Source organism: Juglans regia, chromosome 11, assembly GCF_001411555.2.
Source record: "Juglans regia cultivar Chandler chromosome 11, Walnut 2.0, whole genome shotgun sequence".
Classification (NCBI taxonomy): Eukaryota; Viridiplantae; Streptophyta; class Magnoliopsida; order Fagales; family Juglandaceae; genus Juglans; species Juglans regia.
This window is the reverse complement of record NC_049911.1, coordinates 32744502-32759772: the sequence shown is the minus strand read 5'-3', so window position 1 is coordinate 32759772 and position 15271 is coordinate 32744502. Positions and strand designations below refer to the sequence as shown.

General features: G+C 34.1%; 2 protein-coding genes across 2 annotated transcripts; one reads left to right on the top strand and one right to left on the bottom strand.

Moving 5' to 3' along the window:
* Positions 1-1147: 1147 nt before the first annotated feature.
* LOC108998807 (uncharacterized mitochondrial protein AtMg00810-like) lies at positions 1148-1786 on the bottom strand. Its single transcript, XM_018975509.1, has one exon. It carries the CDS (start codon positions 1784-1786, stop codon positions 1148-1150), a length of 639 nt encoding a protein of 212 aa, XP_018831054.1.
* An 11234-nt stretch (positions 1787-13020) lies between these two features.
* On the top strand, positions 13021-14145 carry LOC108998795 (zinc finger protein 7-like). The gene has a single exon (XM_018975498.2). The coding sequence runs from the start codon at positions 13443-13445 to the stop codon at positions 13959-13961; it is 519 nt and encodes a 172-aa protein (XP_018831043.1). The 5' UTR covers positions 13021-13442; the 3' UTR covers positions 13962-14145.
* Positions 14146-15271: the final 1126 nt, after the last annotated feature.

The following is a 15271-nucleotide window of genomic DNA, read 5'->3' as shown; positions in this document are numbered from 1 at the left end:
ATCAGGCCAGTGCATTTCATTAAGGTAGAGCAAAGAAGCAGAAACCAAGAGGGAAGAAAAAAAAACTCAAGGAAAAACAACAGAGTTCGGTAGAAAGAGGCAAAATCAAGAGGAGAAAGACAAAATAATAATAAACAATTGCTTTGGTCAAGCTACAGTACACATTCAAATATAACCGAAATCTTGGATTTACTGTAGCTGAAACTAGTTCATCTTGAATGAATTTACCTAATCTAATATAACATATTTTCATGTCCTATTAGCCATTTGAGTGACTTTATTTGGATTTTTCTATGGGTAATTATATGCATCAACCTACACACTTCACACACCATGCATTCAAATTTTTTTTTTTTTTTTTTTAAATCTCAATACACTAAGTGTGTTAAGTGTGTGATGAATAGTAGGCTGATGCAAATATTTTTCCTTTTTCTATTCCAATAAGAGTACTCTTACGCAAGTCAACTAGATCCTTAGCCGCACAATTCAAGCCTAGCTAAACTTGTACTAATCAAAGGATTTTTGGGCTCAACTTTCTGGGCATGCATGGATCCACCGATTGAAAGCATTCATGATCTCAATAGCAATGCTTTTCCATGATATCAAGCTTTCCAATTTACAATTTTTAGAGATTCATTGTATTAAAAATATTATGTCACTGTACAAGACTAAAAAGTCTTATTTATACATTTGATATTCACCGACTTTAACTAAAGAATAAAATAATCATACACGTGTAAATAATCTAATACTCCCCCTCAAGATGGACTATATATATATATATATATATATATATATTTAATAGTCCCATCTTGCCAATGAGATGGTTAAACTGGTACAACCCGAGAGACTTTGTCAAGATATCAGCAATTTGACAACCTGTCTTAACATGAAATAGCTTGATAACACCAGCTTGCATCTTCTCCCAGCTCACAAGATGACAATATATCTCAATATGTTTTGTTCTCTCATGGTATACCAGATTGGAAGCTATGTGGATAGCAGCTTGTGAATCACAGTACATTAAAGCTGGCTGTGAGTGTGAAATTCCAAAATTTGCTAACAAGTTTTTCAACCAAAGTTTTTCACAAACCCCAGAGGCCATTGCCCTGTATTCTAACTCAGCCGAAGACCTAGAAATTGTTTGTTACTTCTTTGACTTCCAATTGACTAAATTATCCCCCAAAAACACTACGTAACCAGTGACAGATTTCTTGGTATCTGTGCATACTGGCCAATCTGAATTTGTATATACTTTGAGCTGGAAATCAGTGGAAGCAGATGAGAAAAATAATCCCAAGCCAATTGTGACTTTGACATATTGAACCACCCTATTTGCAGCTGCCATGTGTGGTACCCGAGGCCTATGCATGAATTGGCTTAATCTTTGCACTGAGAAGCCAATATCTGGCCTTGTAATGGTTAGGTAAATCAACCTACCAATTAATCTTCTAAATTGAGAAGGATCTTCTAACTCATCCCCACTTTCAGCATTCAAAATCAAATTTTGTTCCATGGGTGAAGGTGCTGGTTTACAACCAGCCAAGCCACAATCTTCAATAATTTCCAGAGAATACTTTCTCTGACAGAGGTGAATTCCCTTAGCAGACTTGGCTGCTTCAAGGCCTAAGAAGTACTTCAAAGGACCTAGGTCTTTCATCTTAAAATGACTGTTCAAATATGACTTCAAGGCTTCTACAGCAGTAGCATCATTACTCAAGACTAAAATATCATCTACATACACAAGAAGAAAGATAACTGAAGTACCTTGATTGAGTAAACCCATTGAGCAATAAAGTCGAGGAGAATTTTGCAAACCATTGCCTTGATGCTTGTTTCAAGCCATACAAAAATTTCTTAAGTTTGCATACAAATTTTGACTCCCCCTTATTGCCAAAACCTAAGGCAATGACATGTAAACCTTTTCTTAAAGCTCACCATTCAAGAAGGCATTGTTTACATCTAGTTGAAAAATTGGCCACTGTTTGGCAGTAGTGATTGATAAGAAAATTCTCATAGTAGTCATGTTCTTCTAATTGGGTGTATCCCTTAGCTACTAACCTTAGCTTACATATTTGCACACTCCCATCAAATTTCAACTTTAATTTGTACACCCATTTACATCCAACTCGGCGTTTACCAAGAGATAAAGGGACTAAATCTCAAGTGTCATTCTGTTCTAAAACTGAGATTTCAACTTGCATAGTTTCTCTCCATTCAGGATATTTGACGGCTTGAGAATATGATTTAGGCTCAACAAGGGTAGAGGTAGTGAGAACAAAAGATTTATGAGATAGAGATACTTTATCATATGTCAAATACATGCTGATTGGGTGAGAAATATGTGAGGAAGTAAGACCAGCAACCTGTTGATCAGTGGGAGAAGGGGAATGCAAAGTAGCAACCTGTTGACAGTGATAAGAATGATGGTATGAATGAGGATTTCGAGTCCTAGATGACCTTCTAAGAGAAGGAGCTGAGGGAGAAAATATAGGATTGGAATTAATATTATTGATCTCAGTTTGTTGAGGAGCAGTAATATTAAAATTAGAATTAGGAGCAGGATTGGGTAGAGGACCAAGAGAAGGAAGGATTTTGAGTATTATGTGAAAACGGTAAATCTGTAGCACAAGGTGGTGTTGAAGAAGAAGGTTCAAAAGGAAATACTTCTTCATGGAATGCTAAATCTCTAGAGATATAGCAAGTCTGAGTTTCTAAGTTTAACAGTTTGTAACCCTTAACACCAAAAGGATAACCTAGAAAAATAGACTTTACAGCTCTAGGAGAGAATTTAGATTGAGCATGAGAGAGTGTTAAACCAAAACATAAACATCCAAACACCTTAAGGTGAGTATAAGATGGTATTTTGTGATACAAAAGCTCATAAAGAGTCTTATTCAAAAGAATAGGATTCAGAATTCTGTTAATCAAATAAACAGAAGTAAGGATGTTATCTCCCTAATAACAAAGCGGAAGTTTAGCATAAAAAGAATGGATCTTAGCACATTAAGGATATGATGGTGTTTACACTCCACAACAGAATTTTGTTGTGGAGTTGCAACACAACTCAGTTGGTGGAAGACTCCATTGGAAGCAAAAAAAGATTTTAAAGCAAATTCAAGACCATTATCGGAGCTAAGTGCTTTGATTTTGAGATTGAATTGTGTTTCAACATGAAGAAAGAAATTTTGTAGCAAAGACGCAACTTCAAACTTAGATGTCATTAGATATACCCATGTAGCCCAAGAATAATCATTGACTATGGTGAGAAAATATCTAAAACCATCATAAATAGAAGTTGTCATTGGTCCCCAAATATCACAATGTATCAAATCAAATGATGCATTACATTTATGACTACCAATAGGAAAAGATAATCGCTTCTGCTTTGCAATTGGACAAGTGGTACAAGTATCAAATTTGGAATGCAAAACATGAATAAACTATGTAAAGAATGCAGTTTAAAAGAAGATGGATGACCTAATCTAAAGTGCCACAAGGCTACATTAGATTGATTTGAAAAAATGGATGTAGGAGTAGAATATTTTCTGGAAATAGTAGATGGCTGAGGAAAAGTCAACCTGTAGAGGCCATCTTGCATTTCACCCATCCCAATCATCTTCGAGGTTACTAGGTCTTGCAAGAAACAATGATGAAGTTTAAGAATCAAACAACATTGTGATGTTTGAGTAATTTTGCTGACTGACAAGAGATTAAAAGTAAAACTAGGTACACATAAAACATTGGTGAGAATAAGAGAGGAATTTAAAGAAACATCACCAATATGTGTAACCTGAGCAAATGTACCATTAGGTAATTTGATTGAATGAGAGACAATAACAGGCTTGCTGGTATAGAAACATGGAGAATAAACTATATGTTCTGATGCACCATGGCCAATTACCCAAAAATTCGAGTGAAGTGAATTAACAAAGGCACAAATAGAGTTAGATTTACTTGAAAAATTAGGAATTAAAGCCATGTTCACCGAATGAGGTAGAGAGGAAGCAACTGGTTTGAGTAAGGCTAGTAATTGTTGACACTGATCCGCAGTAAGTGGCAAGAAAGATGAATCAGTGTTCTGAACGACATTGGCAGAGGTATTGACACCTTTCGGCTGATCTCGAAATTTATAGTTAGGAGGATATCCATGGATTTTGTAGCACTTGTCAATTGTATGGCCAGAAATGCCACAATGACAATAGGTGACCATGCTACGGGTAAAAGATTTGCAATTCCTAACTACAGTGTCTAACTTGGCAGCTAAAGCAACTGACTCAACAGATATAGGAGTATGTCTCTGACTAACTAGCCTTTGGCGTTCTTCTAGTATAACAAGTCTAGAAGCTTTGTTAATAGATGGCAGAGGTTCTATCATTAAGATCTGGCCTCTCACGGCATCAAATGCATCAATAAGCCCCATGAGAAATGTCATCACATAACTCTGGTGATGATATGCAGCAAAGGTCTTGGGTGAATTACATGTACTTCCTCGACAAATGCATATTGGTAATGGTTGGTAATTTAAGAATTCATCCAAAAGTACCTTCAATTCAGTGAAGTAAGTACTTACATCGCTTTGATCATGTCGTAGGGCAGAGATGACAATTTGCAACTCAAAAACATGAGATCTGTTCCCTTGAGAAAATCTCTCCTTCAATTGGAGCCATATTGCACGAGAAGAGTCAACACAAATGACACTTTGGGTGATTTTAGGGGACAAGGAATTGAGAAGCTATGAGAGGACAATAGTGTCGCATTTGCTCTATGGAGAAAACAGAGAGTCAATTTTAGCAGGAGGATCAAGAAATCCATCAATAAAACCTAACTTGTTTCTCGCCTTCAAAGAAAGAAATGTAAATTGGCTCCAGGAATGATAATTGCTTGTGTGGAGCTTCTCACTGACGAGGAGCACACTTTGATGATCTGCAGTCGTTAGATAATAAGGATTGCGAGGATTGACTTCAACATGAACAACGGAAGAGGAAGAAGATGATGAAACGTTCTCAAACATGATTCTAGGATTTGCGATTTAGGCAAAACAACGAACTCGAAAAATGAAATATGCAAACTCGAAATTAGATGTGAGAATCAGAGGATGATGGAAGACTCTGGAAAGCAAGGGTAATTGCGAAAGAATAAAAGCTCTGATGCCATATCAAGATTTCTAATTTACAATGTGAGAGATTCATTGTGTTAAAAATATTATCACTGTACAAGAATGAAAAGTCTTATTTATACATTTGATATTTGCCGACGTTAACTAAAGAATAAAATAATCATACACGTGTAAAGAATCTAATACATGATTCAGAATCTTATCTTCAAGAACAGAACTTAATTTTTAGAGGGGATTCAAATAATAATTGGACTTGATAGAACGGTTAGGTTTTTAGTATTGAAGTTAATCCAAACTTCAAACTTTGTTAAAACCATATGTAATGCGCATATTTAATTGGAATCTCCACTACGATTTGGTAAAGAGGGTGGTGATGATGATGATCTTAATACTCAAACCCATATCATTAGGCGCATGTAAGACGTTTAACACTAGATGAAACATGCATGCTTTTTAAAAGATGTGGAACGTGTACTGAAATTTAGTACTCGACGGATCTCTCTCATGTGTTTTTAAAAAGATAGTTATTGTTAGGTCAGGTGTCTTCCCAGGAAAAGAGTTGCTAGTCGACCCAACAGCATGCTTGGTTTTAACAAGGAGAGTTATCTCCAATCCCCACTTTAAGGACCAGAGTGGGGACACCTCAGCTTCCACCGGCCGACGTGTCAATTTAAATGTCAACTTGTGTTGCGCTTTTGTCTGCCACCTTTCATAGACACTCACAAAACACAAGCCAGGGACATTTCAACTTGAAGTTGCCCTTTTGTCTTTATTTTTATCTCTTCTCTCTCTCTCTCTCTCTCTCTCTCTCGGTTCATAGAAAAAAAAGACTTGCAAATTGTCATCCGCTCTTAAAAGCTAAAAGATGGTCAGATGCGATGCCAAATTCAGTACATTATACTTGCTAGCTTAGGGTCATGTCCTCCCAAAGAGTTGAAATTCGATTTATTAGGTTTATTTTGTCCTTACGAAATATATAACAATATAAGTTTTTTCCTCAAATTATATATATATATATATATAATTGCTTTGCATGTACGACACACATATTTTGATCTAGTCTTATATGGACATTTAACTACTGCATCATGTGTGGCGAATTGAGTACTTTACTGGTCTTGATCGAGCTAGATGCTAGCTAGAGAAAATAGTTCAATATTTTGCTTATGTCCGGCCCTCCGGAGTACTTCAAAGCGATTCTAATTCCGTCAGACCCAACAAGGAGATAGCTGGAGAGATGTTCTAGAATTTTGGGTGCACCTTGTAGCAAAGGCGCGCGCGGGGAAAGCTAGCATATAATCATCGTAGTGCATAAATTTTTTAAAATAAACGCATTTTCTTCCTTAAAAATTATATATATATATATATAAATATATAATATAAATGGTTTTTTGAAAACTTCTTTTAGTTCGATCCTACTCTATAAAAAAATTATAAACTTTGACCCTATAAATTAAAGTCAATAATTAAATGCAACAGATGATATGTATTTTTCAATTTAATATTACGTAAATTTCCTACTCGTTTAAGTTCCATTTAGAATTTTAGATGCAAAGACTATTTCAAATATTTATAATGAATAACAGTGAAGTAAGAAAAATTTAGTTCCCAAGCATAATCTTAGTATCTTCTTTCTTTCTATGCTATAAAGAACTGCACATCTCTATCTTAACAACATGTAATTTGTCAGTTGTCTCTCAATTTAAACAAACACATATTTAAGTATTAAAATAAAAGAATAAAAATAATAAATTACATATTGATTGAGTGGGGACTGCGTGTAATCTAAAATTTCATTTCTAATTAATATTGAATCATACAGTATAAATAAGAAAAACACGAAATATAAAATAATAAAATAAAATTAATTTATGATATTGATTAGCCAAAATATGTTCTTAATTCCGCTTGGAGAGATTGGATAGATCGGTTTCATAGTTTGTGGACTTGATGCGACAAAAAGATGCTAATGTAACCACACTATGAAAGAGAGAGCCGTGATTAATTAAGGCACTTCATGCCATTAATGATGGACCGGGACTAGCTAGGAGGGTGCTAGGTCTGATTAGATTGATAATGATCAATGACAGAGAGAGCTGAGCTAGAGAGGTAAACGTCTAACCTTTCGATTCTCAATTCCCTAGCTAGCTGGTTATGATAACTCGCGCCGTACCGATCGATGAACATGATCGTTATTACTAGTTAATTAGGTTCATTCATTGTCGTTACTAGTTAATTAGAGCTTTCTCGATGGTTATTTTATCATATCTTTTAAATTAATCTAAATTTAAATATCAAATCACTATTATGGAATGTTGGGGCACTTCAAAATTATGGAATGTTCTCAACAGTACTGGATTGAATGCACTAGCAAGGATGCCACTAGTTGCACTGGTGGGCCCTGAAGGCTTTGCAGGAGCTTTCTTGCTTTCCAGAGAATTACTGTAGCCTTCTGGATTTCACGGGAGAGATAAAATAATTAAAAATATTTTAAAATTATGAATAGTATTCTTTTCGGCTCGAAGATTACTGTAAAAAACTTAAAATAAAGATGATAATGTAAAATACAATGGAAAGATCTTTTGGTCAATTTTTTTTATATTTAAAAAAAAAAGCCACTGTGAATCCTCTTACAACGTTATTATGCAAATTCAATACTTACTTGTGGATCATGCAAATTATGAAGCAAGTACTTTTAAAAATATACAACTATAAAGCGTATGTATAGAAATATTTTAATTACGAATGGATTTTATAAAAATTATTATAAGAAAAATGAATTTATGACGATTTAAAATGATTATTTATTACGAGAATAAACTTATTTTAGTTGTAAGTTGAAATTTTTTAAGAAATAACTCACAGCAAACAAATAATTTTTTTGTAATGAGTAATTTCAGAAATTAATATGGTTTGATCTAATTTATCAGATTGTAAAATTATTTTAATTGTAAATTAGATTCGATGAATCACATGATAAAGTTTCGTTAATATGTGAGATTACTTTTATATAATTCGTTTGTGACTATAGCAGTCATGTATATATATATATATATTATATACATGTATATATGTGTGTGTGTGGACATATAAACCATCAAATTGGATCAATCATGTTCACCAACAAATTAATCTTAACTAGTACTACAACTAGCAGATGGATCAAAATTAAAATGAATAAAACATAAAAAATTATTCTTATCAATTACTATTTATTATCTCACACATTACATTTTATAAAAAATACTCTCATATTTTATAAAAAATTTATAAATATAAAATATAAAACTAAACAGTAACTGATACAAAATATTTCCAGTAAAACATGAATGCATGGGACATTAGTTTGTGATCGAAGCGAGGGACGCTAATCATCGTACGTGACGTTGTGACGGACAGTACAACGTCGTTGAATGACTACAATATTAAAAAGCATAAAGAGTTTTTATCACTCATCAGATATTAAATTAACTTCCAGACCATGCATGTCATGATCAGTACCAAAATCCTGCTGATCTTGCATGCATGGCTATAGAAGAACCAATATATATGCTTCTTGAAGCAGCATTTTTTGTTTTTAAATAATCTGGATATAAATAACTTTCATTTGCCCTCCATTCGGTATATTTATTAACCTATTTTGAAAATCTAATTTGCAACAGCGTGCACTCAAAAAGTGGGTTGGATCGGATCAGATTTCTACATTGATCATCTGTTTCAAACTTTATGCAATGAAAAGAGAGAGAGACAAAAAAAAAAAAAAAAAAAGGAACTGAACATGGTATTTGATATTGAATTTCACATGCAATAGCATTAAGGGATACTTAATGGATGAGATGAGATGAAAATTTTGTAAATAGTAGTAAGATGGTTTGTGAATGGTAGTGAAATTGTTTGAGTTTAAGTATTTGTTGAGTTTGAGAAATGAAAGGGAAAAAGTTGAATACAAGATATTATAAAGTAATTATAATATTGTTAGAATATAATTTTTTTTAGATTTGAAAAAGTTGTAATTATTAATTTGAAAAAGTTATAATAAATAATTGGAAATTTTTGTATTTGAATGATATTGTTTAAGAAGGAAATAATTAGATGGAATAAGATGAACTCACGATAAGATGAGATTGAGAGAGATGGAAATTATTTCAAAATATTCCCTAAATATTTTGAGGTGCACACTATGTTCATCTCAACTATTTTTAGGATAAAAAGTTTGCAACAAATGATTATATATGGGAAATCATGGACGTTGTTGTAGTCTCAATCTTAATATATAGTGGAGGAGTTCCAAAAGGGAGAGGGGGAGAAAAGAAGAGAGAAGAAAGAAAGAAAAGAACAAAAGCTGATCAGTTTCAAAATTAGCTAGTGAAGGCCGGCCACGCATGGTCATTCAACGACTTTAAGGGTGGATGAGGTTATATCCATTAGAGCTAGCTTATGTATATATGTCACTTCAACCTTAAAAAATAAGAAGAACTGGGTACTGTAATAGCACTTTGAGAGAGAGAGAGATGGTATATCCATCGAGCTTGCATATATAGCTGTGGAACCCCAGTTGATGACCAAAGCATAGTAGAAAGTCATTTTCCGTTAGTAGGCAGCTGGAACGAGAGCCATATGATCACATGTCCCATAAACCGTAGTCCTCCGACGTCTCATTTTATTTCCATGAAACACGACAAAATCGCAAGCATGCATGTCCACTATCAGCTTCTTAGGATAACGCAAACAGCAGGTGCCCCCATCTCATCTACAGGCCCACCTAAACGATATATGCACTTTAATTCCCATTTCTCTCTCTCTCTCTCTCTCTCTCTCTCTCTCTCTCTCTCTCTCTCTCTCTCTCTCTCTCTCTCATTTTCTCCCTTAGCTCAAGTCTTTGGATTGCGACTTTCCTAATGCTTCATATTACAGTATATATGGATCAGTACTTAGTCCAATATATAGTACCGTACGTAAGTGCGATGGTGGTGTTGATCTTGTAGTAGATCGATGGCATTGTCCATAGTGATGTCAAATATTGTTAAGTGTATTCAAATTAATGACCTCTTGCAATGTTTCTCACGCCAAGTTCACTTCAGAAAAATATCAATTTGGGATACAAATCTAGTAATAATATTTGTAGACGACATTTTGCATGCGTATATTATCTTCCAAGTTAATTAATATATAATATTCTCCCAGTTTTGTTTGAACTGTAACCAATGGAATTGACTAAAGCCGCATTTGAAGCAGGAGCGCCCCAAGAAATATTTAGTTTAAAAACTAAAATAACCTGCAGATCATGGTTTAATAAGTTTTGACCAATATTGCAGCTTTTTTACCGACATGGTGAAGTGGCTCAACCTTTATTTCTGGACTGCACTTGAGATCAAGTACTTATTGCATGGTGTGCTCGTTCTGTAAACAAGTCGCAAATTAGAGCACCATGGTCTCACCTTTTTTCAAATGAACTCATTATTTCGTATCATGTCATATGAAATCACAATTTCATTTCAAAAATTTAAATGAAAAGATATAAATTTAATTAATATTTATTTTATATTCTTAACAACACGTACGCACTTCTAAGTTATAATCTTGTGTCGATTTAAATATATAAAAAAATATTAGATGATTTTTACAAAAATGCTTCTATACATTAATTGAAATTATGACACTCGCTTTAAATTAATTTTCTCAAATAATAACTTAACATACAAATGTATGTGCTGTATCGGCGTGATGTAGATGAACTTTTATAAAATTATTCTTCATGAGAAAGAATGTTGAAGTTTGAAGGTTAGTCGACTTGCATGTGTCTTAATTGTTTACTAATTTCTAATGTACTGATCATGGTTTAGTACTCATGATTGCATGATCCCAATGTCCACATGGGATTGCGGAGAACGTATATATATATATATATATATATATATATGTACGAACTACGAAGATGATTAAGATCCATTGGCTAATCATATGCGCTAGCTATAGGTTTTCAAGGAATCTATGTATCCAGGCCAACTCGATCGATCGGAATATTTATGACTCAAAGCAGATAATTGGCACTGATCAGTTGACTGATAAATTAGAAGCTGGGCGACAGTCATGAGGAGCAGTTTCCTGTGGGCTGTGTTGTGTTTGTGAATGGCAGACAGGGCTCAGCGCAACAATAGCCGACCTGCAAGATTATGATCCCATAATCATGTTTCAACACGATTTTTTTAATATCGTAATTGATATGAATAAACATGGTAGTGCTTGTTTGGGGGCGCATGATTTAGTCTGTCTCCTGATCTACAGTTGTATATCCGGTGGCCATGTGCTTCGGCTGATCAGTTAATCAATATTCCAAGAACTTTCGTATGGGGTTACTGTGATGTAAGATAAACGACTTGAGACATTGCATAGGAATGTACGTGCATGGGTCCTACTAAGGCATTATGGACAATGATGTGATATTATTTGGCAATTGTTTTTTTAAAAAAGAAGTTAAAAGTCTTTTTACTCTCAGTCCGAACATCATTTTAGTAGAATAATCTAAAAGAAAATTCTTATTATAATATATAATTATTTTTTATTATTTAAATAAAAAGAATAATATTACATACAATCAAGTATTATGTAAATGTCGTGCACCTATTTTAAAAAGGAATGGAGTCTATCATTAAAAAATTATTTTTCATTTAAGTTTTATATTAACTCACTTTTTTAAAATAAGTTAGCAGTGTTTCTACCTTCTATGACTATAAATATTATTTTTATTTTTATAATCTTTTATACAACTAGTTTTAAATGAAAAATATTTTATCAACTAATTTTTAAAAATAATATTACTTTATATAAATATCATCATTTTAAAACATGTTTGTATAGAGTTGTAAAAAGAATTGTAGATTTATCCTTCCTTTATTTTTAGAGCATTGCTATTCATAAGCCCATACACCATACATCATAATTTTTTTTATTTTTTTAAAGTTTTTTTTGATTTTATTATTCTTAAAATAATTGAATTATTTTACTCATAATTTATATACCACATATTTAATAAGAGAATAAAATTAAAAAAATCATAAAAATGATGGTGTGTGGTGTATGAGGCTTAGGAATAGAATTTTTCTTATACAAATAATTTCTCTTTTATATATATTTATATAATATAATATAATATAATAAAAAATAATATCAGAATTGAGGAGCCTCCGTAACTTGTGCCTGAGTGATAAGTGCAGATATGAGGATGATGCAGCAATGATCTCCTAACTCCTTCACTTCGCCAAATTTCTCTCTCTCTCTCTCTCTCTCTCCGTGTTTTTTTTTTTAATATATATAAGCCAATATTTGAACTTTTATTTTCTAAACGCTTGAGTTGGAACATGATGGTTTGTACAAAGTTTATGAGATTGGGTTGGGGTACTGTCTTTGGTCAGTCTGACCACTGAGACGTTTATCTTCGATCATGATCATGATGCATGTATGGTGCAGTACTACTGTATGACTGATCTGCACCACAGATTAATTCGGCTTTATAAATCTAGAGATCTTAATAATATATATAAGATCATGGGTGGTTCAGTGCATGATTACGGGATGATTTGTGTCAAATGCGTGAGTAAATGGTGTCTTATCTAGTTGCAGGTTTTGTCAAGTCAAGATGGTTTATCTTGTTCACCATCTATTACCAATACTAGAAATTTGATAATATTACAGCATGATCTCGAACTCCAGCTTGTTGATTATGGGTAGCGAGTAAAGCTGCATGGTCAAAACTAGGTCTTTTAGTTTTGCTTGTAAGAATCAAAACTCTTTCTGATTAGACGTATGATTAATAGCTGGGCTAGTTTATAATTGTCCAGGAAATACTAGAGACAAATTAGCACGAATAAAAATCAAGACATTTAATAACTCTGCATTTATAATTTGTTTATCTGAACAGCTCTATATTTTATAGTTTCAATGGAAAACATTTCTTCCCCCCTTGTATATATGTAGCAAATACCATGGGAGTATTTCATGGACCGACAAGCAATTCTGTTGCTGCCATTAATGGAGCAGACAACCCTTCGATTCCCCACTGATCTTTGCAGCTCTCTGTCTCGGTCTCTCTGATCACTCGCTCACTCGAGGGCGGCCCAACATCCTTCCACCCTTAATACTATTTGTTGTTGGTGCAGGAACAGTGAACCTTTGAAGCCAATTTACTGCAACACAAATCCCCTCCCCCTATATCTACTCTCATCTCCACTCTTTCATTTTCGAACCTAGCTACCTTATATACAAACTTCTCTCTCTCTCTCTCTCTCTCTCTCTCTCTCTCTCTCTCTCTCTCTCTCTCTCTCTCATGGCTTTTCAACCCAATACTTCTCTTCATCTCAGCCTGGCCAACAATCAGCCCAATCTAGATCTTTTCCTCGAGCCGTCTCCTTCTTTGTCCTCATCACAGGGTAGTCAGGCCGAACCTCGGATATTCTCTTGCAACTACTGTCAAAGGAAGTTTTATAGTTCTCAAGCGCTTGGCGGTCACCAAAATGCTCACAAGCTAGAACGAACATTGGCCAAGAAAAGCAGGGAGCTAAGTTCAGGCGGCGTCCGAGCTCATGGAGGACCAAACCATCGGTCATCATCAGGAGGATCCAATTATAGTGGTTCAAGTCACCTTCGCCACATTCAGCCACCTCTAGTCGGGTTTGACCATCATGGAAATGCTAGTAGGTTTGCTGCGGATACATGTAATGGGGGGATCGGAGATATGGATCACTATGATTCAAGAGAAGGGGCGGGCTCTTGGAGGAGTAAGGGCAACATGCCTGAAAACGTCCAAGAAGAGTTAAACCAGCTGGATTTGTCTTTAAGGCTATGAATTTAAACTGCACTCACATTTTGAGATTTGATTTCCCTTTTTGTATGATACACTATGATGCATTCTGATTTATAATCAGGATAGTACTATACCTGAAGGGATGCTGCGCTGAAAAGATCCCTATCACAATAGGAGATGCTGAATTTCTAGTGTCAGATAAACTTGCCCTCTTTTTTCTCAAAGATCTCTCTCTCTCTCTCTCTCTCTCTCTCTCTCTCTCTCTCTCTATATATATATATATATATATGAGCCATCAACAAGGAGATGCAGTAGTAGGCCAGTCAATGTTATAGTATAGCAAAGTATATATGCTAAAACATTTTGTTTTGTTCCACAAGAACCTTAAAAGGCAGGCCATGCTAGCTGAAACAGAGAAATGATTTAATGATTGATTGATGGATCTTTGTAGATTCATTTAGGCATTATTATTCCAGCAAAAATATCCCCAATTCTTGTCTAATGACCCTTCTTTATCACACATGCTGTTATACGTACTTTTTATATATTCATAAAAAACAAATGGTCTACCTATTCATTTCAGAGTCCGCATATATACCAGTACATACGGTACGATCGAGTAATATATTTTCTCCAGTGGATTCACTAACATTATATATGCTGGATAATTAATCACAATTGCAAGCATATATTTTCTCCAGAAGGCTTTAAATATATATGTATAACTTGGACTTAGTTTTCCTGTGGCTCTACGTTTTAGGATTGAGAGATCCGCCATTTGCAGTAGTGTTTCTGATTACAATTTGTTAGCTTGTTATAAATGCTTTCGCCCGTGACCCTCTTATATCATCAAGATAGATCATCGTTTACAATATTGGAATATGATCCTGCCTCTCCAGTCTCCCGATAGATCCGACGTCAAATCCTTTCTTTCTTCTCTTTTAATTTGATACATATCTTTGAAATATATATAGTTACTGTCATATTTTTGGGTGAACAGAGTTAATTTCTTTGCTACAGTACAGTTCTACTGTCGTTCACTTAGTACTCTTTCATCATGTGCTTAATTTGGAAACGACCTTGCAGAATAAATAATAATATAAGTTTTTTTTTTAAAAAAAAAAAAGAGTGAAGCTGTAATTCTTAATTGAATAGGTACGAAATGAGTAAAAAAAAAAAGAACCCTTTTCATATCCTGAATAGATTTTGAGAATTCATCTTACACAACATCCTTTGGCGCTGTACTTCAACTGGACAGTTTTGGTGTGCACTCAATGGTCGCATTGATCTCTTTTCATGACGCACTAATATTCTGATGACGGCACCGGGAACTGATCATGACTATATATAGG

What these genes read in the sequence shown, in the direction of transcription:
- LOC108998807 (XM_018975509.1), bottom strand. Translation starts at nt 1,786, where the DNA reads ATGGGTTTACTCAATCAAGGTACTTCAGTTATCTTTCTTCTTGTGTAT.
- LOC108998795 (XM_018975498.2), top strand. Translation starts at nt 13,443, where the DNA reads ATGGCTTTTCAACCCAATACTTCTCTTCATCTCAGCCTGGCCAACAAT.